Source organism: Pipistrellus kuhlii, unplaced genomic scaffold, assembly GCF_014108245.1.
Source record: "Pipistrellus kuhlii isolate mPipKuh1 unplaced genomic scaffold, mPipKuh1.p scaffold_m20_p_21, whole genome shotgun sequence".
In the NCBI taxonomy this organism is placed as follows: Eukaryota; Metazoa; Chordata; class Mammalia; order Chiroptera; family Vespertilionidae; genus Pipistrellus; species Pipistrellus kuhlii.
In genome coordinates, this window is record NW_023425520.1 from 14,455,730 (window position 1) to 14,482,705 (window position 26,976).

General features: G+C 51.0%; 1 protein-coding gene across 4 annotated transcripts; it reads left to right on the forward strand.

Annotated features, from left to right (window-relative positions):
- The first annotated feature begins 264 nt into the window (after positions 1-264).
- MYOZ2 (myozenin 2) lies at positions 265-25,549 on the forward strand. 4 transcript variants are annotated; one of them, XM_036450411.2, is made up of 7 exons: positions 265-419; positions 937-1,030; positions 9,387-9,544; positions 12,237-12,240; positions 12,619-12,748; positions 14,644-14,827; positions 25,129-25,549. In XM_036450411.2, exons 2-7 carry the CDS (start codon positions 947-949, stop codon positions 25,361-25,363), a joined length of 795 nt encoding a protein of 264 aa, XP_036306304.1. In that variant the 5' UTR covers positions 265-419; positions 937-946; the 3' UTR covers positions 25,364-25,549. The 4 variants fall into 4 exon arrangements, with proteins under 4 accessions (XP_036306304.1, XP_036306305.1, XP_036306306.1 ...); XM_036450412.2 differs by lacking the exon at positions 12,237-12,240 and having other exon boundaries at positions 9,387-9,548; XM_036450413.2 differs by lacking the exon at positions 12,237-12,240 and having other exon boundaries at positions 937-1,022; positions 9,382-9,548.
- Positions 25,550-26,976: the final 1,427 nt, after the last annotated feature.

Below are 26,976 nucleotides of genomic sequence, written 5' to 3' on the forward strand. Positions count from 1 at the left end.
CCACACCTCCCTCTCAGGGGCGGACACCCTACCATCCACTCTAATCCGTGCCCGCCTCGCCATCACAGCCAGGACGCAGCACCAGCCCTTCCTCCTAAGCCGGCCCCATCCCTGGGCCGTTGTCTCCTCCGCAGAAGGCGGCCAGAGCCCTGCTGCCCCTCCCTGCACGCCGCACCCCCAGATCGCAGTGCAGAGCCCTAATCTCCGCTCCATCCCGCCAGGAGGCTGAGGCTGAGTGTCCGAGCTATATATAGCCCTGACGTCAGCGGACGCCAGGCTTCGGAGGCACAGTCCCCGGAGGAGCGGAGCGAGGACCATGCCATCAGCGGCTCAGGGGTAGACCTCGGCCCAGGAGCACCCCACCCGCCGCGGCCTCCCGCCACCGGGCCGTCCTGCTGGGAAGCACGGGCGAGGGCAAGGTGAGTGCAGGCTTCCTGAGCGAGCTCTCCCTCCGTGGTCACCCGGGGCTGTGGCTCACAATGAGCATTCTTCCCCTAAGGGACAGCTGTGGATGCCAATTTTAAACAATCGCCCCCGCACAGTGTGTCGGCCTGGTCTGCGTGCCGGCCTCCCTGTGCAGCCTGCGGCCGGGGCTGGATGCTGGGGAGGGGGCCGGAGGGACACAGGGAGTCCAGAGGGACGGGGGGCAGAGGGACGCGGGGGGCCAGGAGGGCGCAGGGACAGTGAGCCTGAGCGGGGAGAGCTGGGAGGGCAGCTCTCTCGGTCCCCGCTGCCTGGGGTCCTTGTGCGGAGACAAGACCACCGAGCCCGCGTCCCCTCTGCTCACTGCGGCTGCCGTCCAGGGCGACAGGCTCCGGCCCGGCGGGCGGGGGGGGCGGATACTTCCAGGGAAACAAGGCTCTGACAGGACAGCACCACCTGCCCCCCCACCTCCGCCCCAGCACCTCCGCCGCCTCAGCACGGCTGTTTCCACAGGGAACACGCGATGCTGTCACACAGTGCCACGGGGAGGCAGAGGAGGCAGCAGGCCTCGGCCATCATGCAGGAGGTCCACGGACACGGTGCCCACCCCCGAGTGGAGGGGACATACTAAGGGACACGGTGCCCACCCCCGTGTGGAGGGGACATACTAAGGGACACGGTGCCCACGCTCCGTGTGGAGGGGACGTAGTGAGGGACACGGTGCCCACCCCCGTGTGGAGGGGACATACTAAGGGACACGGTGCCCACGCTCCGTGTGGAGGGGACATACTAAGGGACACGGTGCCCACACCCGTGTGGAGGGGACGTAGTGAGGGACACGGTGCCCACCCCCGTGCCCACACCCGTGTGGAGGGGACATACTAAGGGACACGGTGCCCACCCCCATGTGGAGGGGACATACTAAGGGACATGGTGCCCACCCCCGTGTGGAGGGGACGTAGTGAGGGACACGGTGCCCACCCCCATGTGGAGGGGACATACTAAGGGACATGGTGCCCACGCCCGTGTGGAGGGGACAGAGTGAGGGACACGGTGCCCACGCCCGTGTGGAGGGGACGTAGTGAGGGACACGGTGCCCACGCCCGTGTGGAGGGGACGTAGTGAGGGACACGGTGCCCACCCCCGTGTGGAGGGGACGTAGTGAGGGACACGGTGCCCCCCCCCCGTGTGGCCTGGACGTGGCTCAGCACTAAGGGGCCCCCGGCGTGGTAGGAGCCTGTGGCCTCCGTGGCTCTCGCGTTCCGGGCAGCGGGCGGGAGCCGCCGGTGCTAAGCCTTTGTAGTCGCCCTCATCTGGAAGCTATTTTCAGAGGAGCGGCTGCCCGGCAGGAATGCGGCACCGACAGCTGATGTGCGTTCCGTGGGGTCTGCCGTGAGCAGCGACCAGCTCGGCTCTTCCTCCCCTGGGCAGGCCTCCCGAGGTCTCACGTCCACCCCGGGCAAAGCTCGACGTACTCTCCCTTCTGCCCACAAATCACTCCAACAGGCCCTGCCGTCCCTTCCTTGCCAACAACAGAAGACAGATGGGAAGTGGGATCCATAGTCACGGTCACTCCTCCCCCTGAGGCCGAGTCATCCTGAGTGATACTCAGCGAGGACTTGGGCTGGGAATCTTTTATTCGTGATTCCTGGGAAAAGACGAAGCTCTCGTCATCTCAGCGCTCACGATGCAAACCATTCTCCGGAGAAGTGACGGGCGACGTGCCGACGCTCCCTCCTGACCCAGGGGCTCCTCCCTGCACGCTGATTGTTGTAAAGAAGCGGCTTTGCCGGGCAAAGGGTGGCATGGAGGTCACAGAGACAAAGCAGCGTGCTGGGGGCCTTCGGGGCTGAGCTGAGCGGTTCCGGCAGACTGGGGCTCTGCCGGAGGCTCCGCCAGGAGGAGCCTCGCCTTCCGGAAAACAGCCCTGCGGCCAGGCCTGAGGTCTGGGGCGGGCAGGGAGAGGCGTGGCCACTGGCCTTCCCTGAGGGAGGAAGGGGACAGGGAGCCGGGTCGATCATCCGACAGCGCAGGCGGGAGCGGGTGCCGGGCCGGTCCTTTCCTGGTTCCCAAGAGATGAGTCGGCACAGGGACCCGGCTCCTTGCCCGTGGTCCACGGCGTCGAACGGCTTGGGAGAATGTGAGGAGGATCCGGACTCGGTTTCCAGAACTGACACCGACCCAGAGTGCCCAGGTCCACGTGCAGGCTTCCTCCTGTGTGCTTCCTGCTTCAGGGCATCTCCGACACGGTTCTCACCGTTCTCCTGACCATGCGGCAAAATCAGGTGGCCACTGAGTGAGACAAAGTTGCTTCCCTTAACACTAGACCTGAGCAGCGTGACCATTTTCTCATTCCTCATAATCCTCATAATCGCTTGTCAGACCCATTTCCTGAATCCCAGTTTACATCCTGCGTGGGCCCTGCTCTGCCAGTCCAGACACACACCTACAAGGATGAGAATAGCTTGCCTTTATAGTGTAACATTGGTGTTTATCAAAGATTTAAAAAGTGCAACTGCTGCCTCACCCCAGGCGATGCGGGTCCCCGAAGCCCCCCTTGGGGTCACAGGGAGTCCACCCCGTAGCGGGGTCACGGGCTCAGCCCTATTCCCGGCTCCCGGTGCCAGCTGGCAGGGTGGCCACGTGGCCCTGAGTCCCGCCCACAGAGCAGCTCTGTGTAGGAGCAGCTTCAGCCACCCCTGTGGCTCCCCCCGTGTCTCCTGGGGACGCTGTCTGCTTGCAGCTTGGCCTCCGGGACCTGGAGGTCCAGGGGGCTCGCTGTCTGAGGAAGCGGCTGGAGGCCCGGACGGCAGAGACCCGTTCTGGGCGCGATCCTCCAGACCTCCCAACACCGCACAGCAGCCGGAGCTGTGACTTCAGACCAAGCACGCGACTGCTTCCCACTGATTACCAGGCTGACCCAGTCACTCAGACCGCCGACTTCATAAAAGCAAAGAGGGAACGCCCTCGGAGCCCCCTCCCTGTGCCTCAGGCTCTTTGTAGCATGACCTTCACATATGACCGTCACGTGTTTTTTCATTCCCCTTTCAACAAACACGGAGCCCACAGGACAATGGGAGGTGGTCATGACCGCTCAGCGAGTCTCTTCTTAGCAGGAGGGGGGTGGGGTTCGGCCTGTTCCTGTTGGGGGAGACCCAGCAGGTGTGCCTTTGAGATGAAGCCGTGGGAAAGATGAAGCTAAAAAAACAAGAGTTTTACATCGGAGCCTTCACCATCATGAGGAAGAAATGACCGCAGAGAACCACTGCGGAGGCTCTCCACATGGACTCCCCAGGAGGAACCACAGACCGAGGCACTGCCGTTGCTAACCCACCCCAGTCGTCTCCCTGGGCCCAGGGTGCTTGGTGTCAAACCACGTTTGGACAAAGACATGGTACACCGGCGGACAGCTGACCAGAAGGCCCCGGCCCAGGTACCGCTGTTGTACTCATCACCATCACCATCACCATTGCCAGCACCATCGCCATCACCATCACCATCATTGCCATCACCACCACCATCACCACCACCATCACCATCACCACCACCATCACCATCACCATTACCAGCACCAATACCATCACCAGCACCATCACCATCACCAGCACCAGCACCATCACCATCACCATCACCAGCACCAGCACCATCACCATCAGCAGCACCATCACTAGCACCAGCACCAGCACCATCACCAGCACCAGCACCATCACCAGCACCAGCACCAGCACCATCAGCAGCACCATCACTAGCACCAGCACCAGCACCAGCACCAGCACCAGCCCACGGAGCAGCCGCCCCCGTTATGCGGAGGTACAAAGTCCCTGTCTTCACAGAAGTACCAGAGCCACGATGCTACCATCCAGGTGCGGCTCTCAGACCCACAGCACCACGAAGGGACTCCAGCATGTGCACCTGAGTTAGCTGTGACCTGTGTCCTGTTCTGCAGTGACCGCCACCTTCCCCTGTCAGCACCTCGAAGACTGAGGACAGAGGGGGGAGAAGAGGGTCAGAGGTCACTGACAGAGGGACTAGGGGGGCAGGATGGATGGAGAGGCCAGACACCCTGGCTGGTGCCCAGAGGTAGCAGAACAGCCACGGGAGGTGGGGGCCCGTGTCCCCGATTGTAGGCACAGACATTGCCAGTAGCTTAGGAGCTTCAGAAGCGGGGGGGACCCCCCCTGAGGCTGTTCTGCCGCCTCCAGCTCCCTCACCCGGGCTCTGTGAGGGCTTGTTGGTGTTTCTTTCCTCTTGGAATGGTTTTGGTTTGGGTTTTCTCCCTCATAACTTGGGAGCCGCTTTCCCAGCACCAGGGAGAGGACTGGGCTGGGCAGACTGCTGTGACTCCAAGAGAAGGGCTTAGTTTGTGCAAGTGGGGGGCCCAGGTCCACATGGGGTGCGTGTCCAATGGTGTCCCAGGAGCCCTGGGGTCCAGACCACACACACATCAGAGTCCTCGTCAGACAACGAGGAGGCTGGGCGTGCTGACACGTTAAATTCTCGGTCCCTGACGCTGTTACGGAGCTGTGTTTGTGCAAGCAGCAAGCATCGTGTTTGGAGTTTCTCCATCAATAACAGAGGCACACCAATATTAACACAGACTGCGGAGCTCTCTAAAATGCACGGAGCATAACAGCTTGAATTTCAGATGGAAGATTTTGTGAAGACCCTCTTCCTTTTCCCGTCTCAGCAGATCTTACACTGCAGGTGATCACGTCATCATTATTAAAACAAGGACAGCAGATCAGAAAGTCCGAGGCAGAAAAATCACTTAGCCTAATGCCTGAGTATACAAGTCTGCTCATTTTCTTTGGGTTAAAATTTCTCATCACCCCCGCCCCCCAAACAAGAAAGATGTTTTATTTGGAAAGCAGTGTAGTTTCTGACCAGTGTTTCATTGAAGCCACACGATTCCTTCACCGGTGCCTTTGTTGCCCATGCCATTAACAGCAGCTCTACGCAGTCCTGTTTGTGGAACACAATCTGTGTCATTTAATGCATTGGTAATCTCATTTCCTCAGTGTTTATAGATTTACATAGCCATTAAGAGAGGATATTGTTATTAACAGAACTTTAAAGTCTTAGAACTCAAATCAAGGCAAAGAGATATAAAATAAGAAAATCAAAAAAGTTGCACGTGTGTTTCAATATCAATTTTATTAGTGTAGAGAAAATTATTACTAAACTTTTAATCAGTTGTAGGCATTATGCACAATCACAGGCTGCATTATTATCTTTTACTAGAGGCCCGATGCACGAAATTTGTGCATGGGGTGTGTGTCCCTCAGCCCAGCCTGCACCCTCTCCAATCTGGGACTCCTCTCACATTCCAGGACTGCTGGCTCCCAACTGCTCTCCTGCCTGCCTTCCTGATTGCCCCTAACTGCTTCTGCCTGACAGCCTGATCACCCCCTAACCACTCCCCTCCCAGCCTGATTGATGCCTAACTGCTCCCCTGCCAACCTGATTACCCCTAACTGCCCTCCCCTGCTGGCCTGGGTCCCCCCTAACTGACCTTCTTTGTAGGTCCCCCAACTTTCCTCCTCTGCTGGCCTGGTCACCTCTAACTGCCCTTCCCTGCAGGCCTGGTTCCCCCCAACTGCCCTCCCTTGCAGGCCTGGTCCCTCCCCTGCTGGCTTGAACACCCACAACTCTCTTCCTCTGCTGCCCTGATCATCCACAACTGCCCTCCCTTGCAAGCCTGGTTCCTCCCAAAAGCCCTCCCCTGCTGGCCATCTTGTGGCAGCCATCTTGTGCCCACATGGAGGCAGCCATCTTTGATCATATGGGGGCAGCCATCTTGTGTGTTGCAGTGATGGTCAATCTGTATATTACTCTTTTATTATATAGGATAGAGGCATGGTGCATGGGTGGGGGCCAGCTGGTTTGCCCTGAAGGGTGTCCTGGATTAGGGTGTGGGTTCCCTTGGGGCATGGGGCAGCCTGGGCAAGGGGCCTGTGGTCATTGGCGGGCCTGCCACACCCCTCCCCTGGGTGACCCAAATGGAGACCCTGGTATCTGGGATTTATTTATCTTCTATAATTAAAACTTTATAACCTTTAGCAGAGGCCAGGGCCAGCCAGGAAGCTTGGCTTCCTTCATCGCTGGGGGCTACCCAAGCCTCCTGCTCTCTCCAGCTCCATGGCTGCCACCATTTTTGTTGGGATTTATTTTCTTCTATAATCGAAACTTTGTAGCCTTGAGTGGAGGCCAGGGCGGGAAGCTTGGCTTCCTTTATTGCTGGGAAAACCTAAGCCACCTGCTCGCTCGGTGGCCACAGCCATCTTGGTTGTGTTAATTTGCATGCTTGCTCTTGATTGGCTGGTCCACGAGGCTGTGGGCATAGCAGAGTTATGGTCAATTTGCATGTTTCTCTTTTATTAGTGTAGATGTGACACAGTATACTGTGCAACAATGTATCTTTCCTAGGGGCATATGCAATCCACATGGGCCACCTGCAGGCAGTCCTGTTGTGGGCAGAGAAAACCTCAAGGCCTCAGCCAGGCTCCTCAGGGAGTCCCAGGCCCCCCTGCAGCTGGGCATTCTGGGGGCTCTCCTCAGAGGGGTGCCCCCTCCACCAGAAGTGAAGCTGCCAGGCATCATGGGAAACATCTGTAAAAAGAGGTTATGTGTAAGTGGGTACTTTCACAAAGTATGAGTGGAATTCACTTACTTCTCTTAAATTTGTCACTTTGGCAGGATCACAATTTCAAATTTAAAATACAACATTCTTGGGCACACATAAATCACTGTTAACTTAATTTCAGGATATTAACCTATGAAACTAATGTGAAAAAAAAACACACCAGAATGTTTCCTTTTGGAGGAATTTAAGCCCAGGGCCTACTCAGAAGAGTACACATGGAAGTGAGGTTCGAAAAAGGAACTGATCACATTTCCAATGATGACTCATATTCCCCAATAAAATGTGATTTTCCTTTTGGCTCCCAGAATCCAGAGCAGCATGGCTCCACAGTATGAGATTTCTATGTAAGACTTTAAATCTTAATTTAACTACAAAGAGATTGTACATTTGAAGACATTACAAGAAAGAATATTGATAACAATTATTTAATATTTGTAGTAGATTAAAAATTGTGAGTTTTTTGGTGGAAATTAATTTGATTATGGTCAAGACCCTAAAGTTATATGATATCTATCAGTTCATAATTACATAGTTATTCAAAGAAAACCCTTAATCTGCTTGAAAGAACAGTAAACTATAATAGATGAAGTCCCATCAAATGATTGAAGAATAAACAGAGTCCTGCCTCAGCGTCAATGACATCAGTAGGAAAGTACGCCCAGCGATATTATTTTCATTGGGTGACCTAATGCCACAAAGACAGCCTTCTAATCCACGGGTCAAGGATGTGTGTGTATCCTGACGCGTTGTATCACTTACCAGGCATCCAGCTCCCCCGGCGGCTGAGACCCCCGGGCTGTGCAGCCAAGGCCGGGGACAGCTGACGGGGCCGCCTGTGCCCAGCTGGCAGCCTCTGCACGCTGAGCCTCAGGCGGCCGAGTCCATACCGTAGGCTCTCCCCTGGCAGGCGGTCTGGGAAGAAAGCCTCACCTCGGAGAACTCACTTTGTCTTTGGTTGTTTGTTTATGCACAATATGTTGGCCTATGCCTGTGCTTAGGAGTGTGCTAGTAACTATCTAACTGCTGGTTCTTTTTTTTTGGGGGGGGGGGGGGGGGGCGGGGAGGCACGGGGGGATGCCTCGGTTTGCAGAGTTGGCTAATTTCTGAGGGATAAGCACTCCCTCGGTGCCCGATTTCAGTGCCATCAGGGTCACTGCAGGCCGGCCTGAGAGAGAGGTGCAGTAAGGGACCTTGTGTGGGTTCCACCGAGCAGATCCAGCAGAGAGCTACCATCAAGGGCACACGGACAGCGAAAAGGAGTATACGATGTAGAACGTGATCCTTTTGAGCTGGGTGGCTCCTCATTGAATTTCCATTTTGAGATAACTATAGTTTCCCATGCAAACATGAGAACTAATTCAGAGCTGCCCCCTGGGGCTTGCCCCAGGGTCCCCCAGCGATAACGCCTCCTAAATGAGAGTGGACCCCACAGCCAGGAACCACCCTGAGCTGGTCAGGACTCCTGCCCGTCACTGCTCCTCGTGTGTGTGTGTGTGTGTGTGTGTGTGTGTGTGTGTGTGTGTGAATATTGAACGGGTCTCGCCTCCATGGCATAAACCCCACTGGCTCATGTAGAACCATGTCCACACGTTGTGGCATTCTACTCGTGAAAACTGCGAAGGACCTCTGCTCCTGCTGGGGAGGGACATTGGTCCTGGCCTCCTGTGTGTTCTCCTGGTTGGGTTTGGTGTCAGGGTTGTGTTAGTTAACAATGAATTGGGAAGTGCTCCCTCACCTTCCACTTTCAGACAGAGTTCTCCAGCGGAGCCTTTTAGCTCTGAAGGCCTCGCGGCTGGGGCCTTGGGGCTGGGGCCTTGGGGCTGGGTGCCTCAGGCTGGGTGCCTCCGGGCTGGGCACAGAATGATAGTGTCTGACAGAGACAGGGAAACAGGGTGGCACGGGTGAAGGGGTGGCACTCCAGGGGGAGGGACAGCTCAGACTGATCCCTGCACAGTGGGGAGAACACGGAGCTCATCAGGAGACTCTGGGCAGTGCTGCCGGCACTAAGTGTGGGGGTCAGCACCCTGCCGCTCCCGTGACAGCTCACACCCACCCTTCTCCGCGCCACGCGCCACGCGGAAGACGGCGCCTGCAGCACTGCTCCCAGTCCTCCTCCCAGCCCGTGCGGAGGGTCTGAGGACCCCTTTGGAGACCGGGCGTGAGGGCAGGAGGTCAGTGCCGTACCCGTGACCGGTGGCTGGCATGGAGGGAAGCCAGGTAGCAGCGGGCCAAGGAGAGCACCCAGGCCCCAGCCTGCAGGCGGCGGGACAGGCCGGAGTGGGGAGGCGCCTGAGTCGTGTGGTGTCGCTCTGCAGGCGGTGGCATGGACCTGGGCCGGAAGGTGAGCGTGCCGCGGGACATCATGCTGGAGGAGCTGACCCACCTGGCCAACCGCGGCGCCCGGCTCTTCCGGATGCGCCAGCGCCGCTCCGACAAGTACACCTTCGAGAACCTCCAGTACGAGTCGCGAGCGCAGATGCACGTACGTAGCCTGGGCCATGGGCGTGTGCACACATGGGCCCGTCTCCCCCCGCGTGGGATCACCAGGCTCCCAAACACGTGTTCTCCGCGGTCCTCCCTCCGACTTGGGGAGACCCTTTCTCCATGGGTCCAGGGGAGCTGTGGGGCTGAGTGTGGAGCTCGGCGGGGACGTGGTGAGCCTGTGCATGAGGCACTGAGCCCGCCGGGCCTGCCAGGGGCGGGGGAGGTGGCGGTCTTATCAGGCTGCTCGGTGTGGGTGGGGCACTCCCGGGCACAGGGCGCCCCGCAGGGCGGGGAGGTTCCGGGAGCTGCAGACACTCGGGTCCCCAGCACTGACTGTGTGTGGGGTAGGGAGGGCCGTGCTCTTAACCTCAGTGCCATCGAGGGCAAGCTCCTTGGACCAAAGCTTTCCTAAGGTAGAAGGCAGTAACCGGTAAAGTAAGACATGGGACAGGGAGGCGTGGGACAGACTGACACACCTTGACGTGAGGGCAGGGACACCAGAAGAGATAAATCACAGACCTTAAATACCTACTAGAGGCCCGGTGCACAAACTCCTGCACGGCCCCAATCCGGGCAGATCAGGGCTGGACCTGTCAGGAGGAGGAGATGGCGGGAGGTTGGCTGGCTGGCTGGAATGCCCTGATAGGTCAACCAAGGCCAGGCCAGCTGGGGGAAGGGACCTCGGTGATTGGCCAGTGGGATGCACCCCCTGATTGGCATTGGATGCCGATTGGGGATGGGGATGGCCATCGGGAGGGGCTGTGGGTTGTGGTCCAGCTGACGCCACCACATTGGGGTGGGGGGTGCCAATCAGGGCCAGTGGTCTGGGGGAGAAGCCATGGGTGGTTGATCCGCCAGCCCGCCCTTAATTGGGGGGGGGGGGCAATCTAGGGTAGGGCCAGGCAGAGGGAGGGGCTGCAGGAAGATTGGCTGGACAGCCCCACTCCCTATTAAGGGGGTGGGGGGCTTTCAGGGGGCGTGTCTGGCCAGGGGGAGGGGCTACAGGAGATTAGCTAGCGGCCCTGCACCCTATTGAGGTGGGGTCAGGAGTGGGGCTGGCCAGAGAGAGGGTCTCAGGTTGATCAGGGTGGTGGGGGCCCATCAGGGGCATGGCCAGCTGCGGGGAAGGACTGCAGGAGATTGGCTGGCCAGCCCTGGCCCCTATTGGAGGTGTGTGATCAGGATTAGGGCCTTGGGCTGGGGCCTTGGGATTGGCTACAGGAGGTTGGCCGCCCAGCCCCACCCCCTGATCAGGCTGGTTCGCTGGCCATAGTGGGCATTATAGGGACCAGTTGTTAGTCATTATGGCTGTTATGGCCACTGGCTTTTTATATAGAGAGATATACATAGCCATGGACACGGGCCATAGAGTGGAGAAGACATAGGGTGTGGTAGGGGTTGAGAGGAAGAGGGAAAAGGGAAGAGGAAATGGGAGATATTTATAATATTATATTTAAAAATGAAAAACAAATAACACTAGTAAACAAGCATACTCCCCGGTGCTCAATGCCATTTGCTCAAATATTATCATTTTTAAAATAGAAAATGTAGGTGCAGTTTGGGCTTCCTCTGCTGCTCAGCACTGCCCCAGGGAGCCGCACAAACCTCCTCTGACACGGGAGACGCACTGCCTCCACAGGAGCCGCAGGCCTGGGGCTGGGACACAGCCGGGCTCCCTTCTCTGGCTCCCGTCACACAGAAAGACAGACAGGGACAGGGCGAAGGAGAGGGCCTCCGGGAAACACAACAGGAGGCGGATCACAATTACCTTCCAGAAATCGCTGCAAAGGGCATTCAGCAAAATGGCCACGTCTCACAGTTAAAACTACCAGTGCCTCCAGTAACGAGGACTTTGTGAGCCCCTTGCATCTTAAACAGTGTTTGGGGAAGGGGAAGGTGTGCCATTAACAGTAATTCGGAGATAACAGCAAGCCAAATACACCGGGATTCTGAGAATGTGTTCATTTGCTCAAAAAATGACTTTTACTATGTATCTGGCACACATGATAGAACACCTCACCTGAGACCCTTAATTTATGGCCTTCTGTGATGATAAACATTTGGATTTTAGGACAAAATGGTCTTTTATCCTTATATTTCTATAAAGGTAAATACGTATTAAAATGTAAAACAGTACTTTACTACATCACCTTATAAATAAATATGAGCATTAAAATATTTTCTGCTTTTGTCATACCAAAAAAAGTCAAAATTGATCTTTATTTGATATGCTCATTACCGAATTTTTCTTTCTAAATTTAAAAGATAATTTGACTTTATACTCTTCTTATATAGATGGGCCTTTTTAAAAACACACATCTTTCCCACACGTAAGTAAACACGCTTTATTATAGAGAGAAAGTCCAGCCATACTTCTGAGGACATAACCGATTACAATTCTATTTTCTCTGTTAAAATGCAAATTGGCTATTTTTAAAGTGTTTTATTATTGCCATAGAATAAATCCTGCGTTATAATAATAAACGAAATTCACCTAAAACTTCAAAGAAAAGCATCTTTTAAGCATTTTATTTTCTAGAAATCCCAAATTCTTTCTTCTACAAATTTATTCAACTTAAAGGACAATGTCTTTGTGTTACACATGACTATTGTTCAAATGTCAGATTAAATTTCAAGACAAGACAAAGGAAAGAATCTAACTAAATCCCAGCTATAAATAGAGTAGCAATGTGACAGTGACTAAGGCCAGTGCCTGACCAGGATGCTCTGTGTTAGGATAGTAAAGTCTTCAGAACTAATCATACTCACCTCATAGGGAGGTGGTGACGATTAGCGAAATGTCTGAGACAAAGCCCGTGACACCACACCTGGCACAGTGAGGCTCAGAAAACGGTGATGAGGTGGCTGTCGAGTGACTTCAGCCAAAGCTCACCCAGGACCGTGCCCAGCTCAGCCAATGACCGTGCACACTATCGATGCCCCATGAGACAGAGACGCGCTATTGCAGCTAAACCCTAAATGTGGGAGGGGCCAGCACAGGGGACACTTCCTGTTGGCCTGTCTAATATTTTTGAGTTTTCAGCCGAGTTTGCTTTTGACCAATACAGCACAACCTGGCCATGCAGAATGGGAAGCTGGACGGAAGCCTGTCAGAAGGGGGGTCACAGCAAGCCCCGTTCACTCCTCCCAACACCCCGGACCCGAGGAGCCCCCCGAATCCAGAAAACATTGCACCAGGTAACTCAGCGCCTTACAGATAAAACAATAGTCTCTGTGCGTTTAAATGTGCGGCTCGGGTCACGTGGACCCTTCCTTATAAATGGTATCAGGTTGAGACTGCTGGCCTCATTATGGTGTGTTCTTATTTATTAATTAATTACTAGAGGCACTAAAATGTGTGCAAGAGCAGGCCTTCCTTCCGCCGGCTGCCAGCACCGGCTTCCCTCCGGCGCCCAGGACCCGGGCTCCCTCCTCCGGCCACCCACAGGCGCCCAGGACCCAGCTGGCTTCCCTCCGCCTCGGCTTCGTCAGGAAGGACGTCCGGTCTAATTAGCATATCACCCTTTATTATTATAGATTGTATTTTCCATACGAACAACTGCAGGCCTGTTTTTATAGGCTCACCCCCCATCTGTGTGTGGGTAAGTCTGAGGTCAATGTCAGACGGAGACCTGAGGAGCCTGTCTCAGATGGCTCGCTGTATCTGCTGGCAACCACCGGTTACCTTAAAAATAAAGTCATTTGTAATTATATTAACGCTCCTTTTGTGTAAAATTATCCAGCCTGTGGAGCGCTATGATATATGTTTGTCTTCCTTAATTTCACAGTAACTCCACGACATTTTCACTACAACCTGCTCTTTAGAGATTAAGAAACCGAGGTTGCGAGTGGCTATGTGTCAGTTCCGGTCCCAGACTTACAGTCACGGGGTCCTTGCGTCCATGGGTGAAGACACACCGGGGAAAGCACACAGAAATTACGCACTTGTGTGGAGTAGTGAGGGTTTGAGAAATTTAAGAAGGTATAAAATTTTAAATGTCTGGTCTCCACGTGCCTGACCTCTGATCAGCTGCAGGAGGAACAGGAAATAGATGTGGGCAGTGACACTGAAGCACTGAACCCCACACAGAGGACAGGCAGGATGGCCAGTCTGTCCCCAGGGGTCAGAGAGGTCACCTCACACCCAGGCTTCTGCAGGGCCTGACAGGTGAGGAGGGTGCAGGCAGGCCCAGGGGCACAGGGAAGGGGAGGCGGGGAAAGCGGTGGGGGTAGATGCCAGCTTCAGGCAGAGCCTGGGTCTGGAGTACAGATGTGAGGACGGTACCAGGAGGCGAGGCTGCCCAGGGGTGTGGGGACAGGTGAGCCATGCTGAGTGGCTGGGATTTTTGTCCTGGGAAGTGAGTGACACGGTCAAGTTTTCCTGTCGTAGGTCACTGGGTGGTATTAGCGATGGGAAGAGCGTGGGGACCAAAAGCAGGGGCTGCAGTGGGAGGTCTGTGTGCGGGGCCCTGGGAGGCTGGGGGAGGCCTGGGTGCAGGGCCCGGGAGGTCTGGGTGCAGGGTCTGGGAGGTCTGGGTGAGGGTCCGGGTCAGGGCCTGTGGAGGTCTGTGTGCAGGGCCCTGGGAGGTCTGGGTGAGGGTCCGGGTCAGGGCCCGGGAGGTCTGGGTGAGGGTCTGGGTCAGGGCCTGGGAGGTCTGGGTGAGGGCCTGGTAGGGAAGAGAGACTAGCAGGAAGGTCACGGCAGTCAGTGGCTTGTGGATGGAGGGTGAGGGGCTCCGTGAGGACATGGAGCCGGTCACTCAGCGTGTGTGCCAGCGGCGTAGTCTATGCGAGCTGCTGTGAGGCTCCATGGCATCCCAGAGGTGGTCTGCCCTGTGAGAGGAGCGGGCGGGAGGTGAGGCCAGCCGCAGAGTCAGGGACAACGTCCACAGGGACGGGAAGGCCAGGCCCACAAGGGGTGCAGACACAGCCCCCCACGGTGAAGCCTGAACAGCTGCCGGTGCTGGAAGGGACACCCCCTGTGTTACTCCCAACACCGCCGGCCCAGGGACAGTCTCCACGCTGCTCCCTGAGTCCCGGGGGTGCTCCCCACGCGGGCTCCGTGCTCACTCCGCTGCCGTGTTCTCCTGAAGGCTACTCCGGGCCCCTGAAGGAGATCCCTCCAGAGAGGTTCAACACCACGGCCGTGCCCCGGTCCTACCAGTCGCCGTGGGAGCAGGCGGTCAGCGGCCACCCGGAGCTCCTCGAGGGGCTGTACCCGAAGCTGCTCACGCCCGAGGGCCAGGCAGAGCTGCCAGACTACCGGAGCTTCAACAGGTGACCGCGCTGCCGGCGCCCAGGCGGGTGTGCCGGGCTGGGCACCCTGGGCAGGTGCTGCCAGGCTGGGGCTGGGCGCCCTGGGCGGGCGCTGCCGGGCTGGGCGCCCTGCGGGGTCTGCAAAATCTGCTAGAGAACCCCAAAGCCCAGGGGGCCTGGGAGGAGGGTCCGGGGACTCCAATCTTCTACAGGGACGCTGGCGGCTATCCCGCTGGAGTAGAGGTGAGTGAGGGCTATGTCAACACTTGGGTTCTTACCGTAGAAAGAAGGCGTTTGTTGTTGCTGTTTTAATATATTTGTATTGATTCTGGAGAGAAAGGGAGATGGGAGAGAGAGGTAGAAACATCAATGATGAGAATCATTGCTTGGCTGCTGCCTCCTGCAGGCCCCCTACTGGGAATCCAGCCTGCAACTTGGGCCCATGCCCTTGATTTGAGTTGAACCCAGGGCCTTCATGAAAATAAGTGCTTGTGCCCATCAACACAGTCCTGGATTGGATAATGGTCACCTCCTTTATTTTTATTTCATTTTTTAAAATAAATCTTTATTGTTCAGATTATTATAGGTGTTCCTCTCCCCCGCCATAGCTCCCCTCCACCTGATTCCCCACCCCACCCCAGCACTGTCTTCATCCATAGGTGTAAGATTTTTGTCCAGTCTCTTCCCACACCCCTCAGACCCCCTTCCCCCTGAGAATTGTTAGTCCAATCCCTTTCTATGTCCCTGATTCCATTATATTCACCAGTCCATTCTGTTCTTCAGACTTTTTATTCACTTGATTTTTAGATTCACTTGTTGGTAGGTATGTATTTGATGTCTTCTTCTTGTTCATAATTTTTATCTTTACTTTTTTCTTCTTCTTCCTCTTCTTTAAGAATACCCTTCAGCATTTTATGTAATCCTGGTTTGGTGGTGATGAACTCCCTTAGCTTTTCCTTGTCTGTGAGGCTCTTTATCTGACCCTCAATTCTAAATAATAGCTTTGCTGGGTAGAGTAATCTTGGTTGTAGGTTCTTGCTGTTCATCACTTTGAATATTTCTTGCCACTCCCTCTGGCCTGCATAGTTTCTATTGAGAAATCAGCTGACAGTCATATGTGTACTCCCTTGTGGGTAACTAACTGTTTTTCTCTTGCTGCTTTCAAGATTCTCTCTTTGTCTTTTGCCCTTGGCATTTTATTTTATTTTTTATTTATTTATTTTTTAAATATATTTTATTGATTTTGTACACAGAGAAAGGGAGAGAGATAGAGAGTTAGAAACATCGATGAGAGAGAGTCATTGATCAGCTGCCTCTTGCACACCTCCTGGAGATATGCCCACAACCAAGGTACATGCCCTTGACCGAAATCGAACACGGGACCCTTCAGTCCCCAAGTCGACACTTTATCCATTGAGCCAAACCAGTTTCGGCTGCCCTTGGCATTTTAATTATGATGTGTCTTGCTGTGATTGTCTTAGGATTCCTCTTGTTTGGGGTTCTGTGTGCTTCCTGAACTTGTAAGTCTGTTTCTTTCATCAGGTAGGGAAAGTTTTCTGTCATTATTTCTTCTAATAGGTTTTTAATATTTTGCTCTCTCTCTTCTTCTGGCACCCCAAAAATTTGGATATTGGTATGCTTAAAGTTGTCCCAGAGGCTCCTTACACTATTTTCATATTTTTGAATTCTTTTTTCTTTTTGTTTTCCTGGTTGGGTGTTTTTGTTTCCTCATATTTCAGATCTTTGGTTTGATTCTTAGAGTATGTTGATCTATAGTTGAGTCTCTGTATATTCTTTATTTCAGACAGTGTATGCTTAATTTCTGACTGGTCCTTTTCCATATTTTTGGCATTCTCATTAAGGTTATTGCAGGTCTCATCAAGTTTCTCAGCATTTTTAGAAGATTCTTGAGTAACCTTATAAATGTGGTTTTGAACTCTATGTTATCCAGTAGTTTACTTTCCTCCCTTTCTTTCATTTGTGATATGTTTCTGTGTCATTGCATTTTGTCTGCTTCCTGTGTTGATGGAGCAGCTTTGTGTGGTAGGTAACCCATAGGGGCCAGTAGCTCAGCCTCTCCAATCACCTAAGGTGGACGCTCTTGATACACCCCTTTGTGGGCCGAGTACAAAGTCTTGGTGTAGTTAAGCCTTTATTGTTGTTGGTACACTGGGAGGAATTGTCTTCTAGGCCAATTTGCTGTGGGGATCCGCTGTGTCTATAACGGAAGAACTGCTGTGCTGGAGACACTCTTATGGTGCAGGACTTGTTTCAGTGGGGCTTTGGTGCTCATTGAGTCTGCCTCCCAAATGTGTCGTTTATGGATGTGAGGAGTTGAAATCTGGTATCTCACACTGACCACTAGGTACACTGGCTTCTGGATCTCCAATGGGGTGCAGGTCAGCTACTGTCTGAGGCCACCCTGCAGGAGCTACAGTGAGAACCACAGTTTTCTCCACTTTGCTTGGAATTTGGAGCTGTCTGAACCAGGTTGCAAGTTTGCTAGGTTAAGCTGTGATGAGGAAGGCCATTCATATGCAAAAGTCACTGCTTGGAGCTTGGGTGGGTTTGTAGATTGTGTGGGGCAGGGTTTCAGGGTGTCACTAGGCTAGAGTGTAGCAAACAGCTATGGCTGGCAGCCAACTGTCCCCATGCCTCCGACTGCATCTCCATGCCTCATGCCCCAGCATAGCTAGCAATTATTCTTGCACGCAGCTCTGCAAGCAAGCCACACTCACTTTCTGACCTGATGGCAGACAGTCCAGCTTCTCCCATTAGGAGTTTGGGTCCCAAGTGTCTCCCTAGAAACTGGATTTCAGAGAAATCGGGAGCTTGTCTCCTTTCGAGTTGAAGAAAGCAATACCCGCCACCAGTCCGGATCACACACGCCTCCATACCTCAGCTTTTCAGTGCTTGTGCACTGAATGCTCTTTTCTCTTTCCTTCTACTTGTACAACTTCCACTCAGCCAGCCCTCCTGTGGCTCTGGGTGATAGACATCTTGTCTTTTAGTTATAGTTTTAAAATTGTTGTGCAAGGCAGCAGTTTAGATATTTACCTACACCGCCATCTTGGGTTCTCTGGTCACCTCCTTTAAATCAAACTGCTTGCCATGGACAAAGATGACACCACCGACAGACTCAAATGATCTTTACAATGTTTATTCAAGAAGCTCACCAGTCAGTTCAAAATTACCAGGCATGACAAAAATGACTGAAAATGAAGAGAAAAACAATAAACAACAGAGACAGAAACACAAAAGATTGTAATATCTGACACTCACTTTAAAGCAATTGTGAGAAACATGTTTGAGAGAAGAGATGACAAAAGTGAAGAATTCCAGCCGATTAAGAATGGTTTTTATAAAGTGTCAAATGGAAATTCTACAAAAACAAAAATACTGGTACAGCAACTGAAATTTAGAAGTCAAAGTGCTAAGTCACTGGATCCATATAAGATCTGCAGGAAATACAGAGGACAGAGAAATGCTAACATTTTACCAAAAGAGTGAATGTAACCAGTACAGTTCGGTCTGTAGGACACACAATTCAGTGTCTTCAGTAATAAATTGCAGAGAAGGATGAGAGGGACATCTGTAGCATAAAAATGATCTGAAAGAGAATTTTGAAAGACAGGCAAAACTAATCCACTGTACTTAAACACGCACACTTGGGTTATTACCATAGAAAGAAGGTGGGTTTTTTTTGTTGTTGTTGTTTGTTTGTTGGTTGTTGTTTTTAATATATTTGTATTGATTTTGGAGAGAAAAGGAGATGAAGAGAGAGATAGAAACATCAATGATGACAGAGAATTATTGATCTACTCACTCCTGCATGCCCCCCTCTGGGGACCCAGCCCACAACCTGGGCATATGCCCTTGATTTGAGTTGAACCCAGGACGCTTCAGTCCATAGGCCAATGCTTTATCCAGTGAGCCAAACCAGCAAGGGCACCATAGGAAGAAGGTTTTAAAACATATTTTGTAAGTTGATATTGACATGAAAGTCAAAACACCGCTGACCCCTAGGCAGGCGAGGGCTGACTGGCAGGCCCCTCGGTGCTCCTGTAGGGACTCAGGACGGGTGCTGGTGACAAGGTGGTTCACTTCTGAATAAGCTTCTGTGCTTGTCTATGAGGTTTCTGTACTCGTGCTACATCCAGTGACAGAAATGTTTTAAAAAAATAAACAAATAAACTTCATGGCAGATTGAACATAGCGGGGAGGACTCACAGACTGAAGTCAACAGTGTGCAAACTGGAGCAGAGGAGACGCGGGGTTCCCACTGCTGGGAAGAGCAGAACACACTTGGCAATGAAAATGCCAGCATGTGGTGTGGTTAAAGGCTCGGGAGGGGATAAGGGAAAGTGGGGTAGAAGCAATAGCTGAAGAATTCATGGCCCAGAAAATTTCAAACTTGACGAAACACATCAGGCCTCAGATTCAGGAAGTACTATGCGACCCAGGAAACCACACAAAGTCAGGGCTGCAAATCAGCGGAAAAACCAAAGACAATGGAAGCATCTTAAAGCTCGTGGAATCACGCCTCTAAAATTCTGAAATAAATAATGGCCAGCCTGTAAGTCCATATCCAGTAAAAGCAAACACTCTTTTTAAGGTGGTTAGGGGGCTATCAGGCTGGCAGGCAGAGTGGTTAGGTGAGAAGCCAGCAGTCCCAGATTGTGAGAGGAATGTCCGACTGTCTGTGGGATTGGGCCTAAACCAGCAGTGGGACCGAGGGGTCCCAGATTGGAGAGGGTGCAGGCTGGGCTGAGAAACAACACCCCTCTCCCCCAGTGCATGAATTTCGTGCACCAGGCCTCTAGTAAATATATAAAAGGAAAAATAAATTTGTCCTTATTCCCAAATGACATGATCATGTCCCCATGAAATTCAAAAGGAGCTCCAGGTTAGAATTAGAAATTTAGTAAGATCACAGAGTACAAAATCAACATAAAAATTAATAACATTTTTATATACCAGCAACAAGTAACTAAAAAATAAATAACATTCATCAAGTTTTACCTTAGGATTTATATACTTTTTTTAATGTATCTTATACTTGAATAAATTTTTATTTAAAAAATAATCTCAATAGTTATTTAGAAGTTGAAAGTGATAAAAGCCATTCCTTGAATTAGTTGAGAACACATTCCAATCAGTTAAAAAAGGTTAACATAATTTCTAGGTACGAATTGGGTTAATATCTTTCCTGCAGTAGGTTACTTAATAGTATTTATTTTATCAAACAACTGAAGGTTATGAAAAAATAATCTGACCAGAAATTTAGTTCCTCACACAACTATTATACTTTTTTTTAATTATATAAAGCAGATTAGAAAACACTGCTTTTATTTTATTTATTTATTTATTTATTTATTTATTTATTTATTTATTTTCGTTGTTGTTAATCTTCACCTGAAGATATTTTTCCATTGATTTTTAAAAAGAATGGAAGGGATAGGGGGAAAGATATAGAGGTAGAGAGAGAGAGAGAGAGAGAGAGAGAGAGAGAGAGAGAGAGAGAGAGATTTATGTGAGAGATACTCATCTATTGGTTGCTTTCCACATACACCCTGGCCAGGGATGAGCCTATAACTGAGGTACATGCTCTGGACCAGAATTAAACCCAGGACCCTTCAGTCTGTAGGCCAACGCACTATCCATTGAGGTAACCCACCTAGGGCCTATTATACACTTTAAAAAGAAGATAAAATAAAAAGTACATTTTTTTCTTAAATAATTCAACATTATTATATTGACGCTATTCTAATACATGTGTTTTGTTTTGTTTTGTGTTCATTTTTACTAAAACAAGAGAGCTGGAGGGGAGGGGGGTGTTCCAAATATGCCCAGAGTCCTTTGTGAAGAGTAACATAATGTTATTTGGTGACCCCATCTATTGCCAGTGATGTGGGGAAGGTGAGAAGCAGTCCTATAGCATTCAGCAGGGATAGGATCAATGAGAAGTGTTCCCAAGTCTAAGCATGACTTCAAAATAGCCCACAGTTAGCATGACTTTGCATTCTTGCACTCATTTTGAATATACCACTTAAATATTATGCTACTAGAGGCCCAGTGCACGAAATATGTACATCAGTAGGGTCCCTAGGCCTGGCCAGTGACCAGGGATGATCAGAGCCCACCAGGGCCTTCCAGTCCAGCTGCCAGCCAGGGCTTCTCTTCCCTGGCTGCTGGTTGCTGGTCAGGGTCTTCCTTCCTTCCATACTGTCCCCTGGTGGTCAGTGGAAGTCATAGCAAGTGATAGAACTCCCAGTCTCCTGGTCAAACTCCCGCGAGGCCACTTTGCATATTAGCCTTTTATACAGATAGATATTTAAATAACACTATATTAAAGCCATGCAAGATGTGAGGAAAATTGAACTAGAAGGTTTCTAGCTCTGCTTCAAAAAGCTGGTGACGATGCCATTTAACCCTCCTTGTACTGATTTCCTCATCTGTAAAAAACGACTATGATTGCCCTGTCTGGTTTGGCTCAGTGGATAGAGCGTGGGCCTGAAGACTGAAGAGTTCTGGGTTTGATTCCAGCCAAGGATACATGCCTGGGTTGTGGGCTCAATCCCCAGTAGGGGGTTTGCAGGAGAAAGTAGATCAATGATTTGCTCTCATCATTGATGTTTCCAACTCTTTCTCCCTCTCCCTTCCTCTCTGAAATCAGTAAAAATATTTTTTAAACTGTCTATGATTATATGACTAAGTACCTTTAAATATATCACATACATTAGGTATTTAATTGAATAACTTATTTTAATTTCTATACAATCTCTTTACAAGATTCTTTACCTTACAAAACAATCAGTAATTATTAGGGTTACAATTCCAGCACTACTAATTAGTACAAATGTAATCCCATTACTAATCAAAGTAAATAAGAAAGCATCTATTAACTGTGAATCTGAGTGGAACAAGCTCCTTACTCCATAAATGACCAGGTGTAAAGTCACATTATATCAGATCTATGTTTAAAGAAATGTGGGAATTAAAGGGAAGCAGGGTTATCCCTTGTAGACTAGTCCAAATCTTTTTTTTTTTTCTTTTGATTTTTTTACAGAGAAGAAGAGAGAGGGATAGAGAGTTAGACACATTGATGAGAGAGAATCATCGATCAGCTGCCTCTTGCATACGCCCTACTGGGGATGTGCCCGCAACCAAGGTCCATGCCCTTGACCGGAATCGAACTCGGGACTTTCGGTCTGCAGGCCGACGCTCTATCCACTGAGCCAAACTGGTTTTGGCTAGTCCAAATCTTTTAGTGGAAAATTTTGCTTAAAAAAAAAAAAGAACATTTTGCTTCACTATCTTTGACTAAAACTTAACACTATTTCCAGAGACCTTAAATATCCTACAAGTCGTCTTTGACTGTTTACCATCTCTGTGAATGGACTGTTTTACTTTGTGCGCCTAGAGCAATAAAAATCCAAGCAAACAGGATACAGCCTCTGTGGTGCCAAAGAAAAGAAAGGCTGCCTTTCAAACAGCAGCTTCCACTGGGCCAGAGGTAGGAGGTGGAAGACCAGCGATGGGGCGGAAGGGAATGTTTTCCTTTGCAGAAGAAAAGGACCTGCAAAGCGGGAGGGAAAAACAGCACAGCACTGGACCGAAAGGGAAAAAGCAACACACTCAGCACCAAGCCCAAATCCTGGAGTTCAGTGGCAGAGGAACATTTCTTCTTTCATTTAATGCAGAAAAAAATTAAATGAGTAAAATTTATATCTGGAATTCATAAACATAAGATTGACCAGATTCAACCTAAATCTAGAAATGAAGTCCAGCATCTTGTATCCAGTGGAAACGATATGTTCTTAAACTCCCAGGATGGATGCGTGTAAGTTTGGCTGCCTGTCATCACAAAAACCAAACTCAGATGCCAGTGAAAAGGCAGAGAGGTTTATTAAGAGCCGGTTACCTGAGGAGACGGGGGACTCTTGTCCAAAGCCCATCTCAACATCGCAGCGGAGGCAGAGGCCTCTATAAGGAGGGAGAGGGAAAGCAGGACAAAAAAATCGGGTTTTCTACCTGCCGATCAGCACAGTCCCCTCTGATAAGGATCTTGAATCTGGTCAAGTGGTGGCCTGGTGTTTGTCATCCTGGTTCTACCTTATCCTGGTTTTACAGTTGAAGGTCAGCAATTCTCCTAGAGCCGTGGTCTGCAAACTGCGGCTCGAGAGCCACATGCAGCTCTTTGGCCCCTTGAGTGTGGCTCTTCCACAAAACACCACGGTCTGGGCAAGTCTATTTTGAAGAAGTGGCGTTAGAAGTTTAAGTTTAAAAAATTTGGCTCCCAAAAGAAATTTCAATCGTTGTACTATTGATATTTGGCTCTGTTGACTGAGTTTGCTGACCACTGACCTAGAGCTACGATGACTAAAGGTCAGAGTCTGTATCTTCTGAAGTTAGCTCCTTGGATTCTTATACAAATATGCTTTTTATCTACACGCTGCATACTAGTCAGAGTCAGCATCTGCAGAAACAATGTGGGAGAATGGTGGGTGGGTTGGCACAATCCGGTCACATGTGCAGCCCATGCAGTGGTGTGGCTCCAGCTAGGAGAGCCGTGCTTGCCATGAGGCTTTGCTGTCTCTGTTTTGATCGTCTAAATGTTGTTGTTGTTAATCCTCACCTGAGGATATTTTTCCAGTGATTTTTTTTTCTTTTTAGAGAGAGTAGAAGGCAGGGAGGGAGGGGGAGAGAGAAGAGAACATTGATGTGAGAGATCTACCTGTTGCCTACCACCCCCCACCTCCCCACGGGGGCTGGGAACAAACCTGCAACCCAGGTACATACCCTTGACTGAAGCTCGAACCTGAGACCCTTTGGTCTGCAGGCTGATGCTCTAACCATTGAGCAATGCCAGGCAGGATGATAGTCTTAACAATTATTAAGAAGGGCTCCCCAGTTTCTATTTTGTACGGCCCTACAAATTTCATAACTGGTCCTGATGTAGGCTCTGAACTTTACAGGTGCTTCACCTCACCCTGAGCAACTCTATTCAGGATATCCTCCCCTCAGGTTGACGATCATACTTCCCTCATGCCTCACTCTACACTGCTTTGGGAACTCATTGACGTTAATAATAATACGGCCTCTTCATCTGCGAATTCCTCACACACAGCAGGGCAGGTATCTTAAGCAATCACTTCTTTGTTGTATGAATAAATGAATGAGTCAACAAATGGCACATACAATGGCACATTTCTAAAATGAAAACATACTGTCTTGCACACCTCAGACATCCAAGAATAGCAGGTGTCACTTAAGCACAGAATGAAATTTGAGTGTTAAAGACTCTTCAGTTCATTAAATCAAATGACCAAATGCAGGGCATGGCCAGATAGTGGCATCAGAAATATGACAGCAGCACGGCTGGACATCAGTGAGACACAGCCCTGGCAGGTGGACGTTCCTACACGCGCTGCACTTGGAAAGTGCCCTCAGGAGGCCCAGCACTCCGTCCGCAGCATCTCTGGAGGGTGTGGCACAGGCTGGTCCCTGGAAAAGCAGGCCTCCGGGGGCTTGGGTTCAAGTCCCGGTTCTACAGCGTCATAGGTGGGGCCTTGAACAAGTCACGTGCTAGAGCACGCCTCCAGTCTCCCAAGACGTAGGCATGTTCACAGAACCAGCTCCTGAGGTCTTTGTGAGGATATCAGGAGACAAGCCCGTCAGGCCTTGGCAGTGGGCACGGTGCAGACTCTCCAACACGCCCTGCGTGTCTCAACCAGCATCTGCACTCCAGCGAGGGCCCGCGGTGAGCAGTACTTCCAACGGTGGCCGGGGCATGGCACCCCGTCCCACCTGCATCATCTTTATCCTCCTGAGGTGGCGTGATCGGAGAGCACCTGCCTGATGACCCCCCCGTTCCTGGTTAAATGCTAGGAGCAATGCCGACCTAGGTCCCTCCCTGAGCCCTGGCGGTGGACATGGCCCAGCAGTGCTGCGGGGACCGGCGAGGGAGTGGGGCTGGGGCAGTGGCTGGGAAGTTAGGGCTCACAGGCCGCGGGTGGGTGGAGATGGGGAGGACACGTCTTCTGCAGGGAAACGTGAGCCAAGACCCGAAGGCAAGAAGTGATCGGGCTGACTGCCAGGTGCGGGGAATAGATTTTAGTCCCAAACCAAGAGTGCATGAGCAGGACTTCACACAGGTCCGCGGTCCCTGACGGAAATACTTGTCTCAGAGAGCAAACACTGACAGCCACACTAAGAATACGGCAGAACACGCCCATAAAATGATGAACTAAGTTGTCTTTCTCTGTTCCAGTAGACACATTTGGAAACTGATTTATTCTTTTTCTTTTCATTCCCCACAGAGTTGCCACCCCGTTTGGAGGTTTTGAAAAAGCATCAAAAATGGTGAAGTTCAAGGTCCCAGATTTTGAGCTACTACTTCTAACAGATTCCAGGTTCATGGCCTTTGCCAACCCTCTTTCTGGCAGACGGTCCTTCAACAGGACTCCTAAGGGGTGGATATCCGAGAACATCCCCATAGTGATCACCACCGAGGCCCCTGAGGGCCCCGCCGTCCCCGAGTCCGAAGACCTCTGAGCAGACAGCCACGGCCTCGGAGCCTCCGCACACTCATGTCGCTTCTGCTATTCCACTCGCTGGCAAAGCCACTCACACTGCAGCAGCAGCAGTAACTCGGCCGTAACTTAGCATTGTTCCTTCCATGGCGTTTAACCTCAGCCTCAGAGCAAATACTAATAAACAACTCACAATCTTGTTTTAAACTTCCATCTCACTTGTGTTTACTCCTCCCTTTGTTTTTGCGTGGCCCAAATAACCCTCCCTTCGACGGGGGCAGCCCAGAAGATCAGACAAAAGTTCCAGCCTTTCTCCTTTGTTGTGTGAATAAATGAATGAGTCAACACCAGCTGGTCCCAAACGAAGCTTTTCAAGTGCACCTAGAATAAACACGCAGTCAACATATTCAGACGCATTCCATGCGGGATGTAAGGGTGAGGTGAGGGGTGTGGAGGAGGCAGAGCAAACATCGCGATGGGAGAGGCTGGGCTGGGCCTTCCTGGTGACCACGGACAGTAGCCTGTCTGGATGGAGTCTTTGCAGGAGACGGTCTGACCGTTCCTCTCAGGCCTTGTCTCCTTCCGCGTGCTCTGAATCACAGGGTAGTTATTCCAGACATTCTCCAGAGTTCAACCGGGTTGTTACACCGGCTTAACATTCCACCAAGGAGACGGAGACAGTGACTCAGGGAACGTCCTGCTACCTAGTTTTAAATGCCAAGGTTACCTGCAATTCAAGCTCCTCACACCCAATGCTGTGTGCCGATGAGGTTCAAGTTCATGTGCACATTTGTAGGAGTGTAAAAACACATGCAGGGCACACTACTATACACCTAAGCAGATGTGTATGCGAGAGGGAGAGAGAAATTTGAATTGGTATCTGTCTTTGATGAATCCTTGAATTCTGTTCAAATCCTTAAGCACTAGGGAGTATATCTATAAAACAAATAAAAACAAGCAACAGGAGTCTCAGCCAGCATGGCTCAGTGGTGGAGCATCGACCTATGAACCAGGGGTCAGGATTCACTTTGTGGTCAGGGCACAGGCCTGGGTTGGGGGCTGGATTCCCAGTGTGGGGCGTGTAGGAGGCAGCTGTTTCATGATTCTCTCTCATCCTTGATATTTCTCTCTCTCTTCCTTCTTCTCTGAAGTAAAAAAACAAACAAACAACAACAAAAAAAACAGAACACTAAGACCTCTGAAAATAATGTTGCGCACGCACATCCGCCATGAAATTTGTGAATACACGGGAATAGGAGACTCAAACTAACATACAGGTACAGACATGTCTTACACTAGGACTGAGGAAGCACAGCACTGGTAAGACATAGACACCAGTTCTTCCCGTTTGAATTCAGCAAAGATTTCTGTGTCAGACATGTGCCGAGATGGAGACTGACCCACCACAGGCAGCCACCGGAGATGAAGCTCAGGAGGTGGAGAGGGAGTGTGCACAGCAGAGCACGAGAATCTGTTCCCAATCTTTTTTATTTTATTTATTTCATTTCATTTCATTTCATTTTATTTTTTACAGAGAGGAAGAGAGGGATAGAGAGCCAGAAACATCAATGAGAGAGAAACATCAATCAGCTGCCTCCTGCACACCTCCTATTGGGATGCACCAGCCACAAAGGT

Bases quoted from the DNA above. Each gene is read 5' to 3' on its own strand.
- MYOZ2 (XM_036450412.2), top strand. From the start codon at position 947: ATGCTGTCACACAGTGCCACGGGGAGGCAGAGGAGGCAGCAGGCCTCG. The intron at 1,031-9,386 runs CCCCGAGTGGAG...TCTGCAGGCGGT, and splicing joins TCCACGGACACGGTGCCCAC to GGCATGGACCTGGGCCGGAA. The intron at 14,828-25,128 runs GTGACCGCGCTG...CATTCCCCACAG, and splicing joins GACTACCGGAGCTTCAACAG to AGTTGCCACCCCGTTTGGAG.